At 44.7% G+C, this 18,839-nt stretch overlaps 1 protein-coding gene across 3 annotated transcripts in view; it reads left to right on the top strand.

Moving 5' to 3' along the window:
• Positions 1-18,839, top strand: part of SFI1 (SFI1 centrin binding protein) — a 41,502-nt gene that overhangs the window by 5,142 nt on the left and 17,521 nt on the right. The window contains exons 3-10 of one of the 3 annotated variants that reach the window (XM_036353157.1): positions 1,042-1,113; positions 4,416-4,574; positions 6,088-6,182; positions 7,707-7,824; positions 9,219-9,321; positions 15,803-15,959; positions 17,471-17,632; positions 17,908-17,978. In XM_036353157.1, coding sequence (XP_036209050.1) covers positions 1,042-1,113; positions 4,416-4,574; positions 6,088-6,182; positions 7,707-7,824; positions 9,219-9,321; positions 15,803-15,959; positions 17,471-17,632; positions 17,908-17,978 — 937 coding nt within the window. The remainder of the gene's footprint in view (positions 1-1,041; positions 1,114-4,415; positions 4,575-6,087; positions 6,183-7,706; positions 7,825-9,218; positions 9,322-15,802; positions 15,960-17,470; positions 17,633-17,907; positions 17,979-18,839) is intronic. The other 2 variants (XM_036353158.1, XM_036353159.1) reach the window with 2 other exon arrangements.

Here is an 18,839-nt window from a genome sequence, read left to right as displayed (position 1 = left end):
CCTTAACCTGACCGAAGTTTAAGAGCAGGGATGCTTGATAGACTCTTAAATAAGTCACAACAACAGAGTGTGGTAAGTGCAGTGAAAGGAGAGGATGTGGTGCCAGAGATAGGTTCATGTGTCAGGGGCAGCCATGCTAGTGTAGTCGGGTGACTTCCTGCAGGAAGCGAGTTTAAGCCAACTCCTGAAGGATGATGTAAGAATCCGCCAGGTAAAGGGCAGGAGGAAGAAAAACATTCCCAACTAAACCTGGAGGTTAACAGCTGAGAAAAGTCAACTTTTTGTGTGCGCGCTAGGTACTGGGGATACTGTAAGGCCCAGTCCCTGCTCTCAGGAGCTCATGGCAAAGGGAACAAGAGGCACCCTGCAAATCCATGACCGTGATTTGGTGGCATAATGTTCCAGAATAGAATAAAGTGCTGAGAGCACAGAGCATTCACCCTGTTTGGGTTGAGGAAGGTCCAGTAAGGGTTCACATAGGAGCAGGCATTGAAGATGAGCCTTGATGGGTAGGTGGGCATTTGCCAGGCATTTTAGGAAGGAGGAATAATACAAACAAAAGCATTATTATGTACTTCCTTTTCCTCAACTCCGAAGTCTTTAAATATATATATACACATATATTTTGAAGAGGAAGGAGAGGGAGGGAGAGCTAGAAACATCAGTGATAAGAGAGAGTCATGGATCAGCTGCCTCCTGCACATCTAACTCATTGAGGATCGAGCCCCACAGGGAATCAAACCGTGACCTCCTGGTTCAAAGGTCGACACTCAAGCACTAAGTCACACTGGCTGGGCTGAAGTCTTCATTGACAAAATACTTTAAACTGAAAGTATTTTTTTAAAAATCTGCTTGATTTTAGCTTTATAAATCTGTCCCATCGTATGCTGTTTGATGCAAGATTAGCTATGATTCACCCTTTGACTCACTAGCCTTTCTCTCCCTCTGGGGCCTTAAAGTTTCCCTCTCCTTTCCAGAAAACTGATGAAGTAGGCCAAATGGAGTTTTAAAATGTGCATGTCCTTTCTTTTCATCTTTCAGATGTGTGGCCAGGAAGTTCTTGTATTTGTGGATTCGAAAAACTTTCGGAAGAGTATTTCCCTCTAAAGCCAGGTAGTATTAGCTCGGAACACCCAGCTTCCGCTGCATTCATTCTGGGCTTCTGTTTTTATATTAAGCCCACACGTAACGTTTATTATGGCATGTGTAACATTCCTTCCCCGCCCTCCCTTGGCCTCCAGCAGGCATATAATAAAGTGATAATTTAAGACATATTAGTTTGACTGAGTGAGTGTACGAAGGAATCAGAAAGGAAACCAGGACAGCTAATAGCCTCTGGGAAAAAAGGTATTTGACCAGAGTAAGTGAGCCCTTTGAAGGGCAAGATGAACACATTGACTTGTTCTATGGAAAACGTTGGCATTGGCAATGGGAATGAAATTTTAGTCAAGAGAAAGTCCCTCTGCCATAGCTTCACTTGGTATAATCCACCGCTCACTGCTCTGGGTTTTGGTTGATAGTTTTAGCTGCCACGTCCAGAGTGGGCGGCAAGGGGGCGCCCCCGGGGTCAGGGACACTGTGCAGCAGGTAGTGGGGATGGAGAGGAGGGGCCAGTGTAGGGCATTTTTTAGAGGGAGAATTGGCAACCATTGAGAACGTAAGCGTTTTTTAAAAAACAAATGTTACGGGTTCTCGCCCCCTTCCCTCTCTCCCGTTGTACTTTCCTGAGCCTGGCTTTCCCAGCCTGGAACATTTCCCAAGGCCTCTTGGTTCAAGGTCTCTCAAGCAGCTTTGCTGTGTGTGCTCTCGGAAACCTTTCCTTTGAATACCTTGTGGCGCCTTACTGTTCCCGTCTCCTTGTGCCCAGCGATGCTCCCCGTGTGGCAGCAGCCCATCCCAGTGGCAGGGGTTAGGGGCCCGCTCACCTCAGCTCTCCCCCTGCGCGTGGCCCCGTCCTCCTTCGCTGCCTTGGCAGCTCTTTAGTGCCCTCAAAGGATTTTTTTGATCTGCTTTCCTTGCCCTCAGTAGGAGAATTGATCCGAATTATCTAGTGTGCCGTTATCAGAAATCTCTTGTTTTTGTTATTTTTTTATTCATGTTGGCTTAGAAGTTATATATTCTTTTTCCTTTTAAGGACTGTCCTGAAGCTATAGCTGGTGTTGCTCAGTGGGTAGAGCATCGGCCTGCAGACTGAAGGGTCTCAGGTTTGATTCTGGTCAAGGGCACATGCCCAGGTTGTGGACTCGATCCCCAATGGCGGGGAGAAGGGGCGTGCAGGAGGCAGCTGATCAATGATTCTCATCATTGATGTTTCTATCTCTCCCTCTCCCTTCCTCTCTGAAGTCAATAAAAATATAAAAAAAGAAAAATAAATAAAATCAGTTCTTTTAAAAAAAAAAGAATATAAAGTAGTCCCCCTAATTTGTGAAAGTTTCGCTTTTTGCAGTTTGTTGCCTGTGGTCAACTGAGATCCGAAAATATTAAATGGAAAATTTCAGAGATCAACAATTTATAAGTTTTAAATTGCACGCCATTCTGAGTAACACGATGAAACCTTGTACTGTCCCGGCCAGAAAGTGAATCATTCCTTTATCCCGAGTATCCATCGGATACACGTTGCCCGCCCTGTTAGTCACTTAGTGGCCATCTCAGTTATCAGATCAAGTGCTGCGGTATCACAGTGCTCATGTTCAACTTACCCTTATTTTACTTAATAATGGCCCCAAAGTGATGCTGGCAATTTGGATATGCCAGAGAGAAGCCACAGTGCTTCCTTTACGTGAAAAGGTAGAAGTTATTGACTTAATAAGGAAAAAAAAACCAAGGAAGTATGCTGCGGTTGCTAAGATGTAGGGTAAGAATGAGTTTTCTATCCATGAACTTGTGAAGAAGGAAGAAGAAATTGGTACTAGTTTGCTGAGAGAGAGGGAGAGATCCCATTCACATAACTATTTTTTTTAATATATATTTTTTACTGATTTCAGAGAGGAAGGGAGAGATAGATACATCAATGATGAGAGAATCATTGATCAGCTGCCTCCTGCATGCCCCTGGCAACCCGGGCATGTTCCCTGACCCGGAGTGGAACTGTGACCTCCTGGTTAATAGATCAGTGCTCAAACACTGAGCCACGCTGGCCAGTGTGCAATCTTTTTTTAGGTCAAGGAGGTTGTTACTTTGGGGAGGTTTGGGCATATTGATTTTTCTTTTCTTTTTTTCTTTTTTTTTTTGTCTCTTCATTGAATTACCTATTTCTCACATTTAGGAATATTAGAGGGGAATGACATATCAGAAACTATAGAATATAGCCATTAAAGAATGCTTTAATTTTTATAAACGAATTGTTTTATCATTAATAAACTAAACCAAAATGATCACTGAATTAGTAGGGCAAAAATAATACAGTAAGTGTCCGTATATAAGGCAGTCTTAGATCTGAAGTAGCCCCTATTTTTCTGAAGAGAAGATCTGAGCGAAACGTGTCTGACTGGGGAAGCCGATGAAACAGGCGTGTCCGTTTGTTGTTAATCAGTGTTTCTTCCTCATTCGTAGCGGGTCCTTGTTTCCGGGTGTAGAAGCAGCAGAAGAGACCTCCACCATGTTTACCCGGTGCCAGCACCTGTCCCGTGTAGCCTGCCTTCCCAGCTGGTGGGCAGATGAACTGTCCGTGCTCTCATTTGTGGCAAAATCCTTGACTTTTGCATGATATTCCCCTTGTGCCTACTCAAGGCCATCAATGTAGCAAGGGTTGTTTTTTCTTCTTCTTTTTTTTGCATTGTCAGTTTTTCCCTCTTTAATGGGTCACATTCAGTCATTTTTCCCATTCTGGGAAAAAAATCTTTTTGCCTCAACTTCCTCCTGTAGCTAGGATTCCATCACTTGGGTTCCCTTTACATCAAATCAGTCCTTACCTGAGGATATGTTTATCGATTTTAAAGAGAGAGGAAGGGGGAGAGGGGAGAAAGAGAGAGAAACATTGATTATTGCCTTCCTCACCCCCCTACCCCCCCAGTGTGGAGATCGAACCCAAAACTTGGGTATGTGCCCTGCCTGGGAATTGAACATGTGACCTTTTGGTATACAGGACAACGCTCCAACCAACTGAGTTATACTGTCCAGGGCTCAAGAATATTTTTTAGTCTGGTTCATGAAAAAAATTGAGAATAATTCTCAATTCAATATGGTATTTGAAAAGTCAGATTTTTATTTTACTTTAATGCCTTTAGTTGGTAAGATCTATAGTATACAGTTTTGATCTGAAAAAGTTAAATGTCTATTTTTAATCTATGTTGGTGTTAATCAAATAATGAGCCACACTTTACTATGCGAAAGCAATGGTAAAATGAAACCGTGACTTGGGACTAGAGATCAGCTTTAATATCCTCATGTCCCCCTGATTTTTCCCGTTGCCCTAGGTGTTACTATAAGCAAAGGGTGCTCCGGAAGGTCTTTGAAGAATGGAAAGGAGAGTGGTGGGTTTCCCAGCGGGAGTGGAAGCTCTGTGTTCGAGCAGACTGTTACTACAGGTCAGATTTCATTTGTGTGACTTCAAGTTTAGTGATGCACATTATCAGGTAATTCCTTGGCATGTTTATGGTCAAACAGAGACACGTTCTGAATCGTTTTAGAATCCGCAAGATCAGAATCCTATGTTAAACCCAAGCACACATGCACGTTAGTGCGCATGCATGAGAGCCACTCCTCTAATTCAAATAACCATTATGTGCTGGTCATGCTAGTGATTTGAATAAGGTTTTCTGCTTGGCTTTCACTTATTTATAATTTCTTATTCTGAGAATATTCTGTTCTTTAATGTAAGTTGTTTTAATTTATACTGATTATAGGAGAAAATATATGCCCAATAAATCTGACACATTGTGTGTTTAAAATGGTGTTTACTCTCACCCTCAGGCCCTTGCTTACATGACCCAAAAAAGAAGGAACAATGGCCATTACCAAAAGGCCGTGGCCATGTGCAGGCACGCCACCTGCACCCGATGCGTGCCCATGGGCAAGGAGTTGTCCTTTGAAACATAGTGCAGGCCCTTGCCATTAGGGACATTTCTGAAGCAAGTGTCTTCCCTGCCTATGTGCTTCCCAAGCTGCATGTGAAAGAACACGACTGTGTGAGCTGTGCCTTCACAGAGAGGTGGTCAGGAATCGTTCTCGTGAGGCCCAGAAGGACCACCCCGCCCCCCCCCCCCCAAGGCACCACCTCGATTCAGACCTGCGGGTGCTGCCCCACCGCCTCCACCAAAGCCCACGAAGGAGCTAAGTCCTTAAGGACTGCAGTTCTCTGGGGGAAAAAAGTCACTTCTTTAGGTTCTTTGGGGTAGGGGTTCTGATTTACATATTTTTGATAAAATAGATGTATTGAATAATTCTTAAAAGCTGGTATAGTATGAAAAATCAAGTCTAAGGAAATGGGGTAGTGAAAATATGGAGGGACTGACAGTTTGAATGTGTTCAGTGTATGTATTGAGAAGGAAAAGAAAGAAAATGTCATTGACCAAGTTTTAATGCAGAGGAGAAGTAATGTTTTACATACTGTGGATATTAAGGTTTGGCTTAGTGGATAGAGCGTTGGCTTGCAGACTGAAGGGTCCAGGGTTCGAGTCCAGTCAAGGGCACATGCCCTGGTCGCGGGCTCAGTTCCCAGTAGGGAGCATGCGTGAGGTAGCCGATCAATGATTCTCTCTCATCATTGATGTTTCTATCTTGCCCTCTCCCGTCCTCTCTGAAATCAATAAAAATATTTTTTAAAAAATATTTTAAGAAAGATGACTAAAATATGCCTATCATTCCAAATGTGGCTTTGTAGCTGCTGAAGGTGAAGTTATTCTCGGAAAAATTGGGCTTTTTTTCTTCAGTGACACCGTAAGGTGTGGAGAGCAACATTCTGTCAAGGACAGTAGATTTCACTGTGATCAGAGGCAATGAAAGTTTAGCTTAGGATGAAGATAAGGCTTTTTTTTTTTTTTTTTGTATCGGAAATGTCCATGGTGATTTCTCCTGAGTACAGACCAAGCCTATCAATGAGGAATTGTTTCTTATAAAGAAATGCCGTTTGCTTTTTTGGCTCCTCAGGTATTACTTGTACAGCCTGATGTTCCAGACCTGGAGGACCTGCGTGCACCAGCAGCGGGGCATGAGGAACAAGTACACGAGAGCCGAGAACTACGGTGAGAAACGGAAGTGCACGTCTAAAGGAAATGCCCAGATTGGCTTTTATTTTCCCTTATTAAGACTTTATTTTTTGGGAGCAATACCTTCTGCCCCTACACATTCATGGTTTCCCCCTTTTGCCAATATTTTCTCCCACCTGGGGCTTGTCTTTTCATCCTCTTAACACTATCTTTTGCAGAACAAAAGCTTTTAATTTTGATGAAGTCCAATTTATCAATTTTCCTTTTGTTAAACAAGTTATTCCAGGCATATGACATTGTTTCAGACCGTGTCCACAGACCTCAGGGAGTGTTCACTCTTTCACTGTTAGATGAAGTCTGCAGGCACTTGTAGGCCTGAGGGAGGAATGGTCCTCAAATTGTCATCAGACTCTTGGTAGAGACGATGAATGCAGATTCCCGGGATTTCCATGCTCAGAACATAACAGCTTGCATTTATTGGAGACACTTTTCACAGATAACCTCATTTACTCTTTGCAAACATATCTCTAAGGAGGCATCACTTAATAGATAAGGTTACTTACCTAATTATGCAAGGTTACTTACCTAATAAATGACAAGGTCCAGTATTCAGACCTGGCCTCTTACCCAACTCTAAACCATAGCACCATGCTATTGACCTTGTTGCTGAGGGTGTGTGGATTCCTGAGGCCTGCGGTGGGCTCGAGGAAGCTACATGTTAAATTTGTCTTCATATTTTGAGTTGACTTTTCAACAACTATGAAATATAAAGTATAGCTCTAGTCCTATTGACCACATTTTAGAGAATATTTTGAAAATGCTTTCTATAATTTTATTTTCTCCTTTGTATGCTAAAAAGAAAAGAAGTTTACTTTATTAGTGATAACTTTCATAATAAAAATGGAATTTACCACAAAGGGAAACCTGTTGACCTTTGCACCTTCATATCTACTAACTTCTCTTTCCTCCAGGATCATTACTGGTCTGCCTTACTCTGTTTCCCAAGCAGATAGAGATGGTAGCCTTTTCTTTTGTCTTTCTTATGCTACTTTAAAATTGTTTCAGACAGCAAGATTTATAACATGATTTCTTACTCTTTAAACTTCATATTATGGAAAATTTTAAATCTCTACAAAATTGAAAGATGGAATAAGGAACCTCTATGTACATACACCCACCCGGCTTCAACAATTATCAACTCACACCAGTCTCACCTCTCTACTTCCTGTGTTATTCACATCATTTCATCTGTAAATGTTACACAACATATCTCTAAAAAATAAAGGGCTTTTAAAATAAAGTGTTTCTGAGCAGGGCAGTGTATTGATTTTTCTTTAAATGTTTTGTAACTGTCATCACTTCTATAACCATTCTTCACATCCTCTTGCATCTTTATTCATTTTGTGGAACTTCACGACTTTTCCAGCAGGGGGCAATTGAAGCCTGGAGGAATTTAGACATTCAGAGGCGGGAGAAGTACAGAATCCCATGAGTTTTACCATAACCCAGAGTCACCCATCTCCCCCACCCTCTTTTTGAAAATCTCTTTGGTGCATCTAGATGCAAAGCAAAAGATGCGACAGGCCTGGAAGTCCTGGTTGATCTACGTGGTTTTTCGAAGAACCAAATTTCAGATGCAGACCACCGCCCTGGAGTTTAGGCAGCGGCGCATTTTGTGGTGAGTGCACTCAGATGCCCTGCGGTTCAGTAATGATCATTTTATCGCCGGGAAGCAGCATAAAAACCCACCTTAAAACAGTTTTGAACACAATTGATACCTAATAAATATTAACAAGTTGTTCAACTATAAGATCACTGGTTTCTGCATAATCGTAACACTAATTGATTATGTGCGGTGTTCTAAACCCTGTATGAAGTATGTGTGTATATTAATTTTTTTAAGTAAAGTGCCTCGTTTAGTCCTCACCGTAAGCTGCAAAGGAAGCTTTCTTGTGCAGGTTAGGGCACGCAGGGAGCTCGGAGAGGTTGAGCAGCGCGCTCCAGCTCATGCCAGCTGTAAACGCACTTTTCTGGCGCCAAACCCGCGCTCCCACCTGGGCACCATGTGTGGGACGGATGAGGGCGGGGGCTTTCCAGCGACACTGGACCGGCTCCACCCCTCCCAGCGTGTCATTGGTCATCTCACCCCTCCATGCCTCACTGTTGTCACCTGTGAGATAGGCACCCCTTAAGTGTCTTTCAAGGTTGTCATGGAGACACTTTCAAGATAATATTTGTAAAGTATTTTAACATAGGATGGGCATACAGAAAGTTATTTAAAATAAAATAATTTTGAAATGATTTAAAATTTATTCAGCAAATATTGTAAGACTCTTAAGTATGTAATTCTACTAGAGTCTATAATGGTTATTTTTACATGATTTTATTTACTCAGTGTATATTTATTGAGGGCTTAAAATGTTCCTGGTATAATATTGGGTGCTGGGGCTGCATTCAGGGAACTTAAATTCCCTGAGTGCTCTAAAAGATAACTCATAATGTAAGATAGCTTGAGATTTTGAAGTGCGTGACGCAGCTAGCATGGCCTAGGTTAGGAGGAAAGAGATTTTGGTGGGTGGAGTGACCAGGCAGATTGTGTGTTTCTGTAAAGCAGAGGCTGCGAACTCTCACATCCTCATACTGTTTCTAGAAAATAAGCAGAAGAGAAATGAGACTGGAATGAAACCTGGCCCGGACAGTGGGAAAGAAAGGGATCCATCAGGACTAGAAATCTAAAAGCTACTTTTATTTGCAGGTTATTCTGTGAACTCTCCTGTTTTTTTAAATCTTGGCAATGATTTATTATATATTCTTAAATATTTACGTAAGCCATACAGAGCACGTTGTCTAAGGCTGGATCTGACCATAGAACCATCAGTTTCCAAACCTGACTTGGTAGCTTTAGGACTGTCTCGATTGACGTTTTTAGCAGCGACTCTAACATACCCATCTGCACATGGTGCCAAGAGGCAGAGGGACGAGCTGAGAGTCTGAGGCCCAGCCCTCGCTCCCCTTCTCTTTCCCGCATGACTTTTTTCTGACTGGTTCCATCCTCAATGTGCTCTTCGGCAGGGCGTGGTGGAGCGAGTGGAGGCGGCAGCTGGGACAGGTCCGGGTGGGACGTGCTCTCTGTGCCTCAGCTGTGACGCACAGGGCCCTGAGCCTCAAGCTGCAGGTGAGTCCTTTGTCCAAGTTGTGAAGCCCCACACCCAGAGGGTGATGCTTGGAATATGGAAATGCTCGGTGAATGCTAGCCATCCACTCCTCCTCCTTACCTGACTGTATAGCTCTAAGTCTCCATCTAGGGAAAGGGATCTTCTTTATTCTTGTTCTTTTTAAAAATTGTCCTGGCTGTATCAGGGAGCTCACATTGTGAGTTATGTAAATTTCTAACCACTATGGGGTACACCTGAAACTAATAAATTATTGAATGTCACTGTAATTTAAAGAAAAAGAAGTTCAGCCTTGGCCAGGTGTCTTGGTTGGAGTATTGTCCCATACACCTGAAGGTTGTGGGTTCGATCCCCAGTTGGGGCACATGTGTGAGGCAACCAATCTATATTTCTTTCTCACATCCATGTTTCTCTCTCTCCCCCTCCCTTCCTCTCTCTCTGGAATCAATGAAAAACATATCCTCAGGTTAGGATTTTTAAAATAAGTGCAGTAACAAACAAAAACTTTAAAAAAGGCAATAAAAACAAGAAGCTCTGAGCTAAATTTAAGAGTCAGCTCCAATATACTCATCATGTCTGATAGGAAGCTTGCACCACGATGCTGTATAATTAATATATGTTGAATATGATCTCAAATTGTTTCATGCTTTCAGAAGTCCACATGGAAAGAAAACACTTCATGGGGTCAACTTTGTACATGGTTGGTTGGTACTGCTTATGGAAGAGTTCATATAAACACTCTCTTCTCTTTGACACTATCTTTCCTCTTCCCTGGCCTATTCTGTAATATTCTGTTCTTCCTACCCCTACTAATACATATGCAACAAAAAAGGGAAGAGGGAGTATTTATGTCCCCAAATTGTATCCACTTAATAAGGACTAAGAAATCATGATGTGAAATAAATGTGGTAAACATTTTTTTAAAAAAAGAGTCAGCTCCAAGCAGCCAAGTGGGCCCAGAGCCCTCGCACCTCGTGTTCTCTTCTGCCCACTCCCACGTTCCAACCGAAGCTTGTCTCTCTCCACATACTTTCTGAGGGCTTACCAGCCATTGTAGACGTATTGACCACTGGCGGCAATGTTGGCTGCTACCTCTGGGTAGATAGTGTCAGAATTGAGTTGAATTCCTGGACACCCTACCGTTGTCCAAGAATTGCTTGTTGGTGTGTGTCTAGGAGGGGGCTTTCTCTATACCCCTCGCCCACCCCACTTTAGAATGGGGCCCAGGGACCCAATTGAGAGGGAGAGAGAAGGAAGGGTCAGGTAGATCATGAGGTGACAAGGAGGCAGATTGTAGGGCTTTGTAGGCTGTGCCCTTTAAAGGCTTTGGCTCTTATTCCGTGTGTGTGTGTGTGTGTGTGTGTGTGTGTGTGTGTGTGTGTGGGTGTGGCTATTGGCTTTGAGTGGGTCCTCTTCATAGGACCCTCTGGTTCATTACTGCTGCCTTTTGAGGAAGAAAGGAAGGGAGAGAAACTAGAGATAGTGTGTTTTCTTATATTTTCAAGAAAAACAATGGAAAAATAAACCCCCAAAGGTAAATCAGAAAGGAAGATAATCCCTAGGGTTTTAAGACACTGAAGCAAACATACCAAGTTTGTAGCAGTGACTACACAGAGAAAATCATTACTTCAGGGACTTCAAAATACAACATTGGGACTGTTCCTCCCTGGTGGGATGCAGGCTAAGGACACAGGACTGCTCAGAAATCTAAAACTGTATCCAGCAGTCTTACTGTTAGTAGCAGCTTTGGAATTAGGTTGAAATGATTATAGCTACATTGTAAGACAAAGCAGATAACCATGGCAGTATCATTAGGAGTCACAATTTATAGGGTAAAAGAAAAAACAGGAGCCCTGTAAATCTGAAACTGGAACTGTAAATATCAATATGGACTCAAAAATTTTTTTACCTAAAAAATCTACTTATTGAAAAGTCTTAGAAGCAGTGGCAATAACACAGCATTTGGCATCCTGAGAGCCCAAGTTGTGGTCTCTGCTATTTCCCACTGAAAGGAACTGAGGGTGTGTGTGTTGAGAAATGGCTGATTTCAGATCTAGAGCTGAAAATAGACATCATAAGCCTAAGGAAGTGATTTTCAATGTTTTTCATCTCCTGGCACGTAAACTAATTACTAAAATTCTGCAGCATACCAAAAATATATATTTTTTGCCAATCTAACAAAAAGTAAGTATAATTCTGATTGACTTAACAAAAACTAATAATAGTAATCACCTACTCTTTTTGCTCCACAATGACTTTTTAAAAAAATTTTTAAAGAGTTGACTTGAGGCCCTGGCTGGGTAGCTCAGTTGGTTAGAGCATTATCCCAGTATGCTAAGGTTGTGGGTTCTATCTCTGATCAGGGCACATACAAGAAGCAACCAATGAGTGCATAAATAAGATGAACAAACGGATCGCTATTTCTCTTTCTAAAAATCAATTAAAGAAAAAAAAAGGAGTTGATTTGAGTGTATTTGAGCCAAACAGACTACATGCCAGGGAAGCAAGATTTCAGATGCTCCCCAAAGTGACTTTTTACCAAAATATCAGGTGCCCATACTTGTATATAAGGATTTCTGGTACCAAGATATAGCCCATCAGATGCAACCTTATGTGATGTAACCAATAAAATGCAACTCTGTACGTGACCTATATATTGTTCAAGACGGGGCGTTCACACTGCACCGCTGTGTGTTGGCTGTGGTCTTTTTTTAATTTGTCAGTCTAAGGAAAAATAGTTCAGTGCCCCTGACTAAATAGGTGTTGCATGCTTTAAAAATTCTCACGGCACACCTGTTGAAAATTGCTGGCCTCCGGGATAGCGTGCTGGAAAGGGTGTAAATTAACAAAGGTTAATGGAGTTGTATCAGGGCTCCCATAGGCTTAAGCTAGAACAGTTGGAGCATCAAAAAAGAATAATAGTGGATTAAAAACACATCAAGTATATAAAAACGTATGCATTCATAATGAGACATAAAAAGGAACTCATTGGTCACAATTTGTGTTGTGAGAGCTTTAATTCAATTCTTTGAAAATTAATGAAGGTAAAAATCAAGCTATTTATCCTGCCTTTCCTATGCAAACCTCTGAGAAACGAGGTTAACGAGAGAGTAGGCTTCTTTATAGAACTCCAGCTATAAAAGCACTAGAATTAGAAAATCACTGCCCGTCACTCCTAATGAAAAAATGGATCTGGGCAGCAACCACCAGGTGAAAAGACGATGGGGAAATACAGTGGAGGGACCAGGCTGATGCCACTGAGCAGTCTGGCGCAGAACACTGGCAGCAGCCACGCTGGGCCTCCTGACGCAGTGTGATGGGAAATGCCTAGCACCACTTGAGAAAGGTTCTTGTCTAAAAATTGGAACCTGACTCCATCAGTTCAGGGAAATACGGGGTCAGAGGAATGAGTGTCAGGCACCTGGAGGAGACAGTCAGCCACATCTAAAATGTGGGGCATTTTATGCCGAAACCGGTTTGGATCGGTGGATAGAGCGTCGGCCTGCGGACTGAAGGGTCCCAGGTTCGATTCCGGTCAGGGGCATGTACCTGGGTTGCGGGCACATCCCCAGTAGGAGATGTGCAGGAGGCAGCTGATCGATGTTTCTCGCTCATCGATGTTTCTAGCTCTCTATCTCTCTCCCTTCCTCTCTGTAAAAAATCAATAAAATATATTTAAACAAATAAAAATAAAAAAAATAAAATGTGGGGCATTTTATAGGGTAAATGACTTGGTATCCCTAATAAATTGGTGGCATGAGAGGGGAAAAAAAAGGAGGAGGGAAATTGTCATATAAAATAAAGAGGTTTAAGTGACATAAACCAAAACAAACGAAAAAGGATCACTGTGGCTGTTGCATTAAAATTAGACCATTGAATGTCAAGGCTAAAAGCAGGGAGAACAGATAAGGAGCTGTTATCAGATTCCAGGGGAGATTTTGGACAAGGATGACAGCAAGTTGGTGTTGGATTCTGGGTATGTTTTGAAGGTATTGTCCACAGGATATGTCAATGGATAGATAAGATGTGAAGTTTCAGAGAAACTCCAAGATGACTCCCATGTTTTAGGCCTAAGTGAACAGTGTCGTTGCCATTTATTGAAATTGGGCAGATGGAGGAAGGAGCAGGTTTGTGGGGAAAGATTAGGAAGAGGTACATGTTTTCAGCCTGGGAGGCCTTTCGAATCCCACCAGGAGGTGTTAGGAAGGCAGTTGGATATGTGTGTGGAGTAGTGAGGACAGGCCCAGACCTGGATGTAGTTAGATCTGGGAGTCCTAGGCACGCAGCTGGTGGTGGAGAGGTTCCAGGACTGAGCCTGTGAGCTGGAGATCAGCAGCAGGAGCAGAGGGAGACTGTGATATCCTGGGAGCCGGGGAAGGACGGTTTGACCGGCTGTCCCATGTTTCTGCCAGTTCCGGGAAGCTGAGGGCTGCGGCGATTTGACCTTGGGATTGGGGAACTAGAGAGATCATGAATGACAGCAGTTTCAGTACGCCTGATGGGGAAGAGGGTTCAAGGACACCTTCATGGGAGAAGAGAAATCAGGAAACAGGCAGCCTTTTCTAGAGTTTGGAAAGGAAGGGAAAGAAACGTAGTGTTAGCCGCTGGCAAAGTGGTGGTCGGTGAGGTCTGAAAGGTTGGGGACTGCTGGTCTAGAGAGGGGTGCCAGTTGGTTGGTTTGAGAATTACTGATTTCTTTTAAGAAGTATTTTTATGTCCTAGCTGGTTTGGCTCAATGGATAGAGCATCGGCCTGCAGACTGAAGGGTCCCAGGTTCCATTCCGGTTAAGGGCACATGCCTAGGTTGTGGGCTCAATCCCCAGTAGGGGGTGGGCAGAAGGCAGCCAATCAATGATATTCTCTCATCATTGATGCTTTTCTCTCCCTCTCCCTTCCTCTCTGGAAAAAAAAAGTTTTTATGACAGTAAGCTACCTCCCCCCCCCCCCACACACTTTTTATTTTTAACAAATACCAAGTCACGGAAAAGGTGTATACTATCTTCTATTCACTAGTTTAAGCATTGTTTATATCTTGCCATATTTGCTTTATCTAAGTATATCAATGTATTTTCTGAGACACTTTAAAGTTGCAGACATAAAGTTTATACTACTTTAGCTTCTTATTTCCTAAAATAAGGATGTTTCCCTACATAACCACAATATCATTGTATCCATGAAATTTAATATTGATACAATAATAACTAACATAGTTTATATGCAGATATACATATATTGTTGCTATTTCAGTGTCAGGTCCAGGTCCATTGAAGGGTTACCTATTGCTTTTGATTTTCTTTTTTTTTAAATTGATTTCAGAGAGGAAGGGAGAGGGAGATAGAGATAGAAACATCAATGATGAGAGAGAATCATTGATGGGCTGCCTCCTGCACGCCCCACACTGGGGATCAAGCCTGCAACCCGGGCATGTGCCCTTGACTGGACTCGAACCCAGGACCCTTCAGTCCGCAGGCCGACGCTCTATCCACTGAGCCAAACCGGCTAGGGCTGCTTTTGGTTTTCACATCCCTGAGGGATACATCAATATTGTTTAGGATGGGAGAAATAGTAGCACATTCATATGCTGATTTTGAAAATCTAGTAGAGAGTGAAAATCAATGATGTAGAAGTCGGAATGGCCAGAGAGGTCATCTTGAGAAGATGAGAGAAGGTGGGATGTATCCTTAGTGAGAGGGGTGACCTTCGATGGGAGCACGGACAGTTTATCCAGAGTTCACAGGAGAGAAGGCAGAGCCTGTGGGCAGGTGGGTGGGTGGGTAGGGTGGGGGGAGCTTGAGAAAATTTTTTTTGATTGCTTTTATTTTCTTGGTGAAATAGGAAGAATGGTATTCAGCTGAGAGGAAAGGAAGGCGAAGAGGTGGTACAGGTTTAAGAAGGTACGAAGTCTTGTCTGAGACAGTCATCTTGCAACTAGGGCACGAGTCTCGCTGAGCGTGCTTGGAGGTCTCCTGAGGGTGTGCGTTACGGGTTGTCCTCTGGGGTCCTTTTGTGGACCTCAGCTTCGGCCGATAAAGTTCCTGGAAACTAACACGTCTGAGGAAGGGCCTCTTGACAGCAGGCTCCTCCCACTGAGGAGGAGAAGGCAGGCTCTCACCTGTCCCAGATCCGAATGCATCAGGTCACCCCTGTGGTTGTCCCTGCTTCTTGTCTGCTCGTTGGTTTGATGATTCATTTTTATTTTTTGTTCTTTATCCAGAAAAAAACTTACTTTCTGGAAGCAGAATGACCCTCTTAAAGATCCTTTCACCCCAAATTCCCATAGCTTATGATCCTGCTTAGGGATTGCCACTTCCTTGTGTCTGATTTTTACCTTTCCTGTGTGTGTGTGTGTGTGTGTGTGTGTGTGTGTGTGTGTCTGTGTGTGTCTGTCTGTGTGTCTGTCTGTGTCTGTCTGTTTCCCTCACCTGTACTTCACCTCTGCTTTCCTGCCTCTTCTTTGATCGTCATCTTTTCTTTATTTTTCAGGCTTGGTCACGGTGGCAGGAACAGCTCCTGCATGTCCAGAGAGAGAGACAGAAGCTGGTCTGCGCAGTGAAACACCATCAGCACTGGCAGAAGTGCAGATGTCTGAAGGCCTGGCTTGACTACCTGCAGGCCCGGAGGGTAAAGATACAGCAGAACGGTGAGCGGGAAGTCCGGGGCTCGAGAGACAGAGGGTCGGGTCACAATTCCCACTTTCCTTCCGCCAGTGGAGCTAATTTATTAAGGAGAGAGAGCACCAGAGTGTGCCCCAGTCCTGGTAAAGGGAGATTGAGGAGGAAAGTACGTAATCCTCAGTTCACACTTACTTTCTTCTGTGCATATATTTTATTCAATAGGGTTTTTAAAAATATTTTTTAATTGATTTCAGAGGAGAAGAGAGAGAGAGAGAGAGAGAGAAACATCAATGATGGGAGAGAATCATGGATCGGCTGCCTCTCCTGCACTCCTGAAGATCGAGCCCACAACCCAAGCATGTGCCCTTGCCTGGAATTGAACTTGGGACCCTTCAGTCTGCAGGCCAACACTCTGTCCACAGCCAAAGCAGCTAGGGCTTCAGTAGAGTTTTAAAGATACTATAACTACCCTGTTGTTATGGTTAATATGATACATGCAATTTTGTATGTGGCTTTTTTCCCCATACAACTAACCTGTACTTCCCTGTGCCTTTATTCTTCACAAATGCTACATTCTTTTTAGTGGCTGTACTTAATAGGGTGGCTTATTTTAATCTACCGTAGCCATTCTTCTGTCGATGGGTATTTGGGTTGTTCTCTTTGTCCCCAGTTACAGGGATGCCTGTGATTTAGATGGTGAGTCGTGTTAGCTCTGTGCCAATCGTTTCTTTACCAGTGAGAGTTCAGAAGTAATAATACATGCATAGGTCATGGTCACCGGTACTTCTGTGCTTTCGTTTCTTCAGCGTACGCAGAAGTGACTCACACTCTGTGCCCGATGCCGGGTCGGGCTCTCCAGCGTTCACCTCGACCTCCCTGCAGAAATCTCTAGGCTCCTGCGCTCTGGGGAGAGTGAGTGTGTCCTGTGAGAATAGTGACGGGACCACTGCCTGGTTGCCCAAGCCCAGAGCGTTAGGAGTGATGAGCTGCAGACTAACGTTCCTCCAGTTACAATATTTCGTCCGGGACCCGCTCCCTTTCGCTTCCCGGACGCCGGCTCCTCAGGCCCTCAGCTAGTCAGTGTTCAAAGGGAGTGAAGCTGGCAGCCTGCGTCAGCCCGACTGAGAGCTCCACAAGCCGCGGCCAGCAGTTGACCGAATGGTGTGACATGGACTTGGTCCCTGAAGTCCTGTCCAGGAGACATTAGCCAAGAGGCAGAAATAGAGCGGAGTCTGAAAGCAGCAGTCACCGTTCTTACTCGTCAGTAGTGACTAGGAGCCTCAGCGCTTTGATTTCATAGCATCCTCTTCCCTGAAAAGCCACACCTTTTCTCTTTTCTTGGACAGAAGAGATGTGATGAAGGGATTCCTGAGGTCCCTCCCATGGTCAGAAACCATGTAGTCCAGGGTTCCTTGTGAGAACTGCTTGGAGCCCTGCTGGCTGCTTGTGGGGTCAGCTGGTGTGAGGGATGCTGCCTGCTCACTGCCCAGGCGGGAGGGGCAGCAGCGAAGTCACGAAGTCACGTTCTGTGTTGCAGAGATGGCTGAGCGATTCCACCGCGTCACGGTGCTTCAGACGCACTTCTGTGATTGGCAGTGGGCCTGGCAGCGGAGGCAGAGCTGGCACGCTTGCCATGCCCGGGTGCAGGCGCTGGCCGGCAGGGTGGCGCTGCGGCGGGCCTTCACTCACTGGAAGCACTGTATCCTTTTCAGCCCTGTGGCCCGTCCGCTGCCGGCCAGGGCAGCGTGAGCTCAGCCGCCTGTACGACAAGGGTCAGGGGCACACGGGCAGCAGTTCTGAACACTTTCGTAGTCCTGCTCTCTGTTGACTTCTTTTAGAAATTTTCGTTTAATTGGGGCTATTCATACAAAAGAGTCCCTCAATCCTGCAGCCAGAACCCTTCAGTGGGTCAGCGGGATTGTACCATGTGGGGGTGGGAACCCTGAGGAGATGCGAGGCCTTAACTCCTGGCGGACGTGCTGCTGTGTGCAGAGGACACTGCCCGGTGGAAGGGGGCAGAGGACCACCGTCGGCGCCGCTTGCTGGTGAGCGGGGAGCCCTGCGCCAGCCTCCACTCAGGAGCCCTGGACCCACACGCTCTTTCAGTGCCTCTGGGCATGTGAGCCCTCCCTGTGTGGGCATCACCATGGAGCCCTCCCTGTGTGGGCGTCACCGTGGAGCCCTCCCCTATGTGGGTGTCCCTGTTTTCACTCTGCATCAGAGATGGTAATGGGCGCCCCCAGGGGTTTGGAACTGTAAAGGAATCTTAGGGATGTTGTAGTCCTGGGGTTTTTTACTGGTACACAGGCGGGCCCCTGTTTAAGGGTGGAAGCCTAATCTGTGAAATGGATCAAAGAAGAGATGTGGAGGATGGGGGAAGGTCTGGGCGTAGAACCTGTTCTCTCCCCGACCCTCGCCAACACTTTAGTGGCCCGGGGGCTCCGCAGAGCACAGTGTGAGAACCCCTGATCCCTTCACTTCTGTCTCGGGAAACTGAAGCCCAGGCCGTGGGGGAATGGGCTTGGCTTAGGCCACTGGAGAGACATCGATGGGACTGGAGCCAGGCCCACGTGTCCTGCCCCTTCCCCAACCCGACTTACCAAGGATTCCTTCTCTTCCACTCTTGCAAAACTGCATTTATAACTGCAGGTATAGGCGTGACCCCACGTAGTTTAAAACAAAACATCATAGGCTAAAAGTCTGCCTCCGTCCTGAGAGGCAAAGTTGATATTTTCCACCTTTGTCTGTGGTGTTCCCATCTGGGCCATGGGGTCTCTGCTGGTCAGCGGGAGGGCGTGTTTGTTCCTGTGCATCACTGTGCACAGCAGGGAGGGGTTCCACAGCGGTTTGTTAAGTGCCTACTGTGCGGCCTCACCTACTGTGTGTGCATCAGACTCCCAGTTGAC

The sequence above is a fragment of the Myotis myotis genome, unplaced genomic scaffold, assembly GCF_014108235.1.
Source record: "Myotis myotis isolate mMyoMyo1 unplaced genomic scaffold, mMyoMyo1.p scaffold_m19_p_20, whole genome shotgun sequence".
NCBI lineage: Eukaryota > Metazoa > Chordata > Mammalia > Chiroptera > Vespertilionidae > Myotis > Myotis myotis.
The sequence above is the reverse complement of the archived record's forward strand: the minus strand, read 5'-3'. Positions and strand labels throughout refer to the sequence as shown.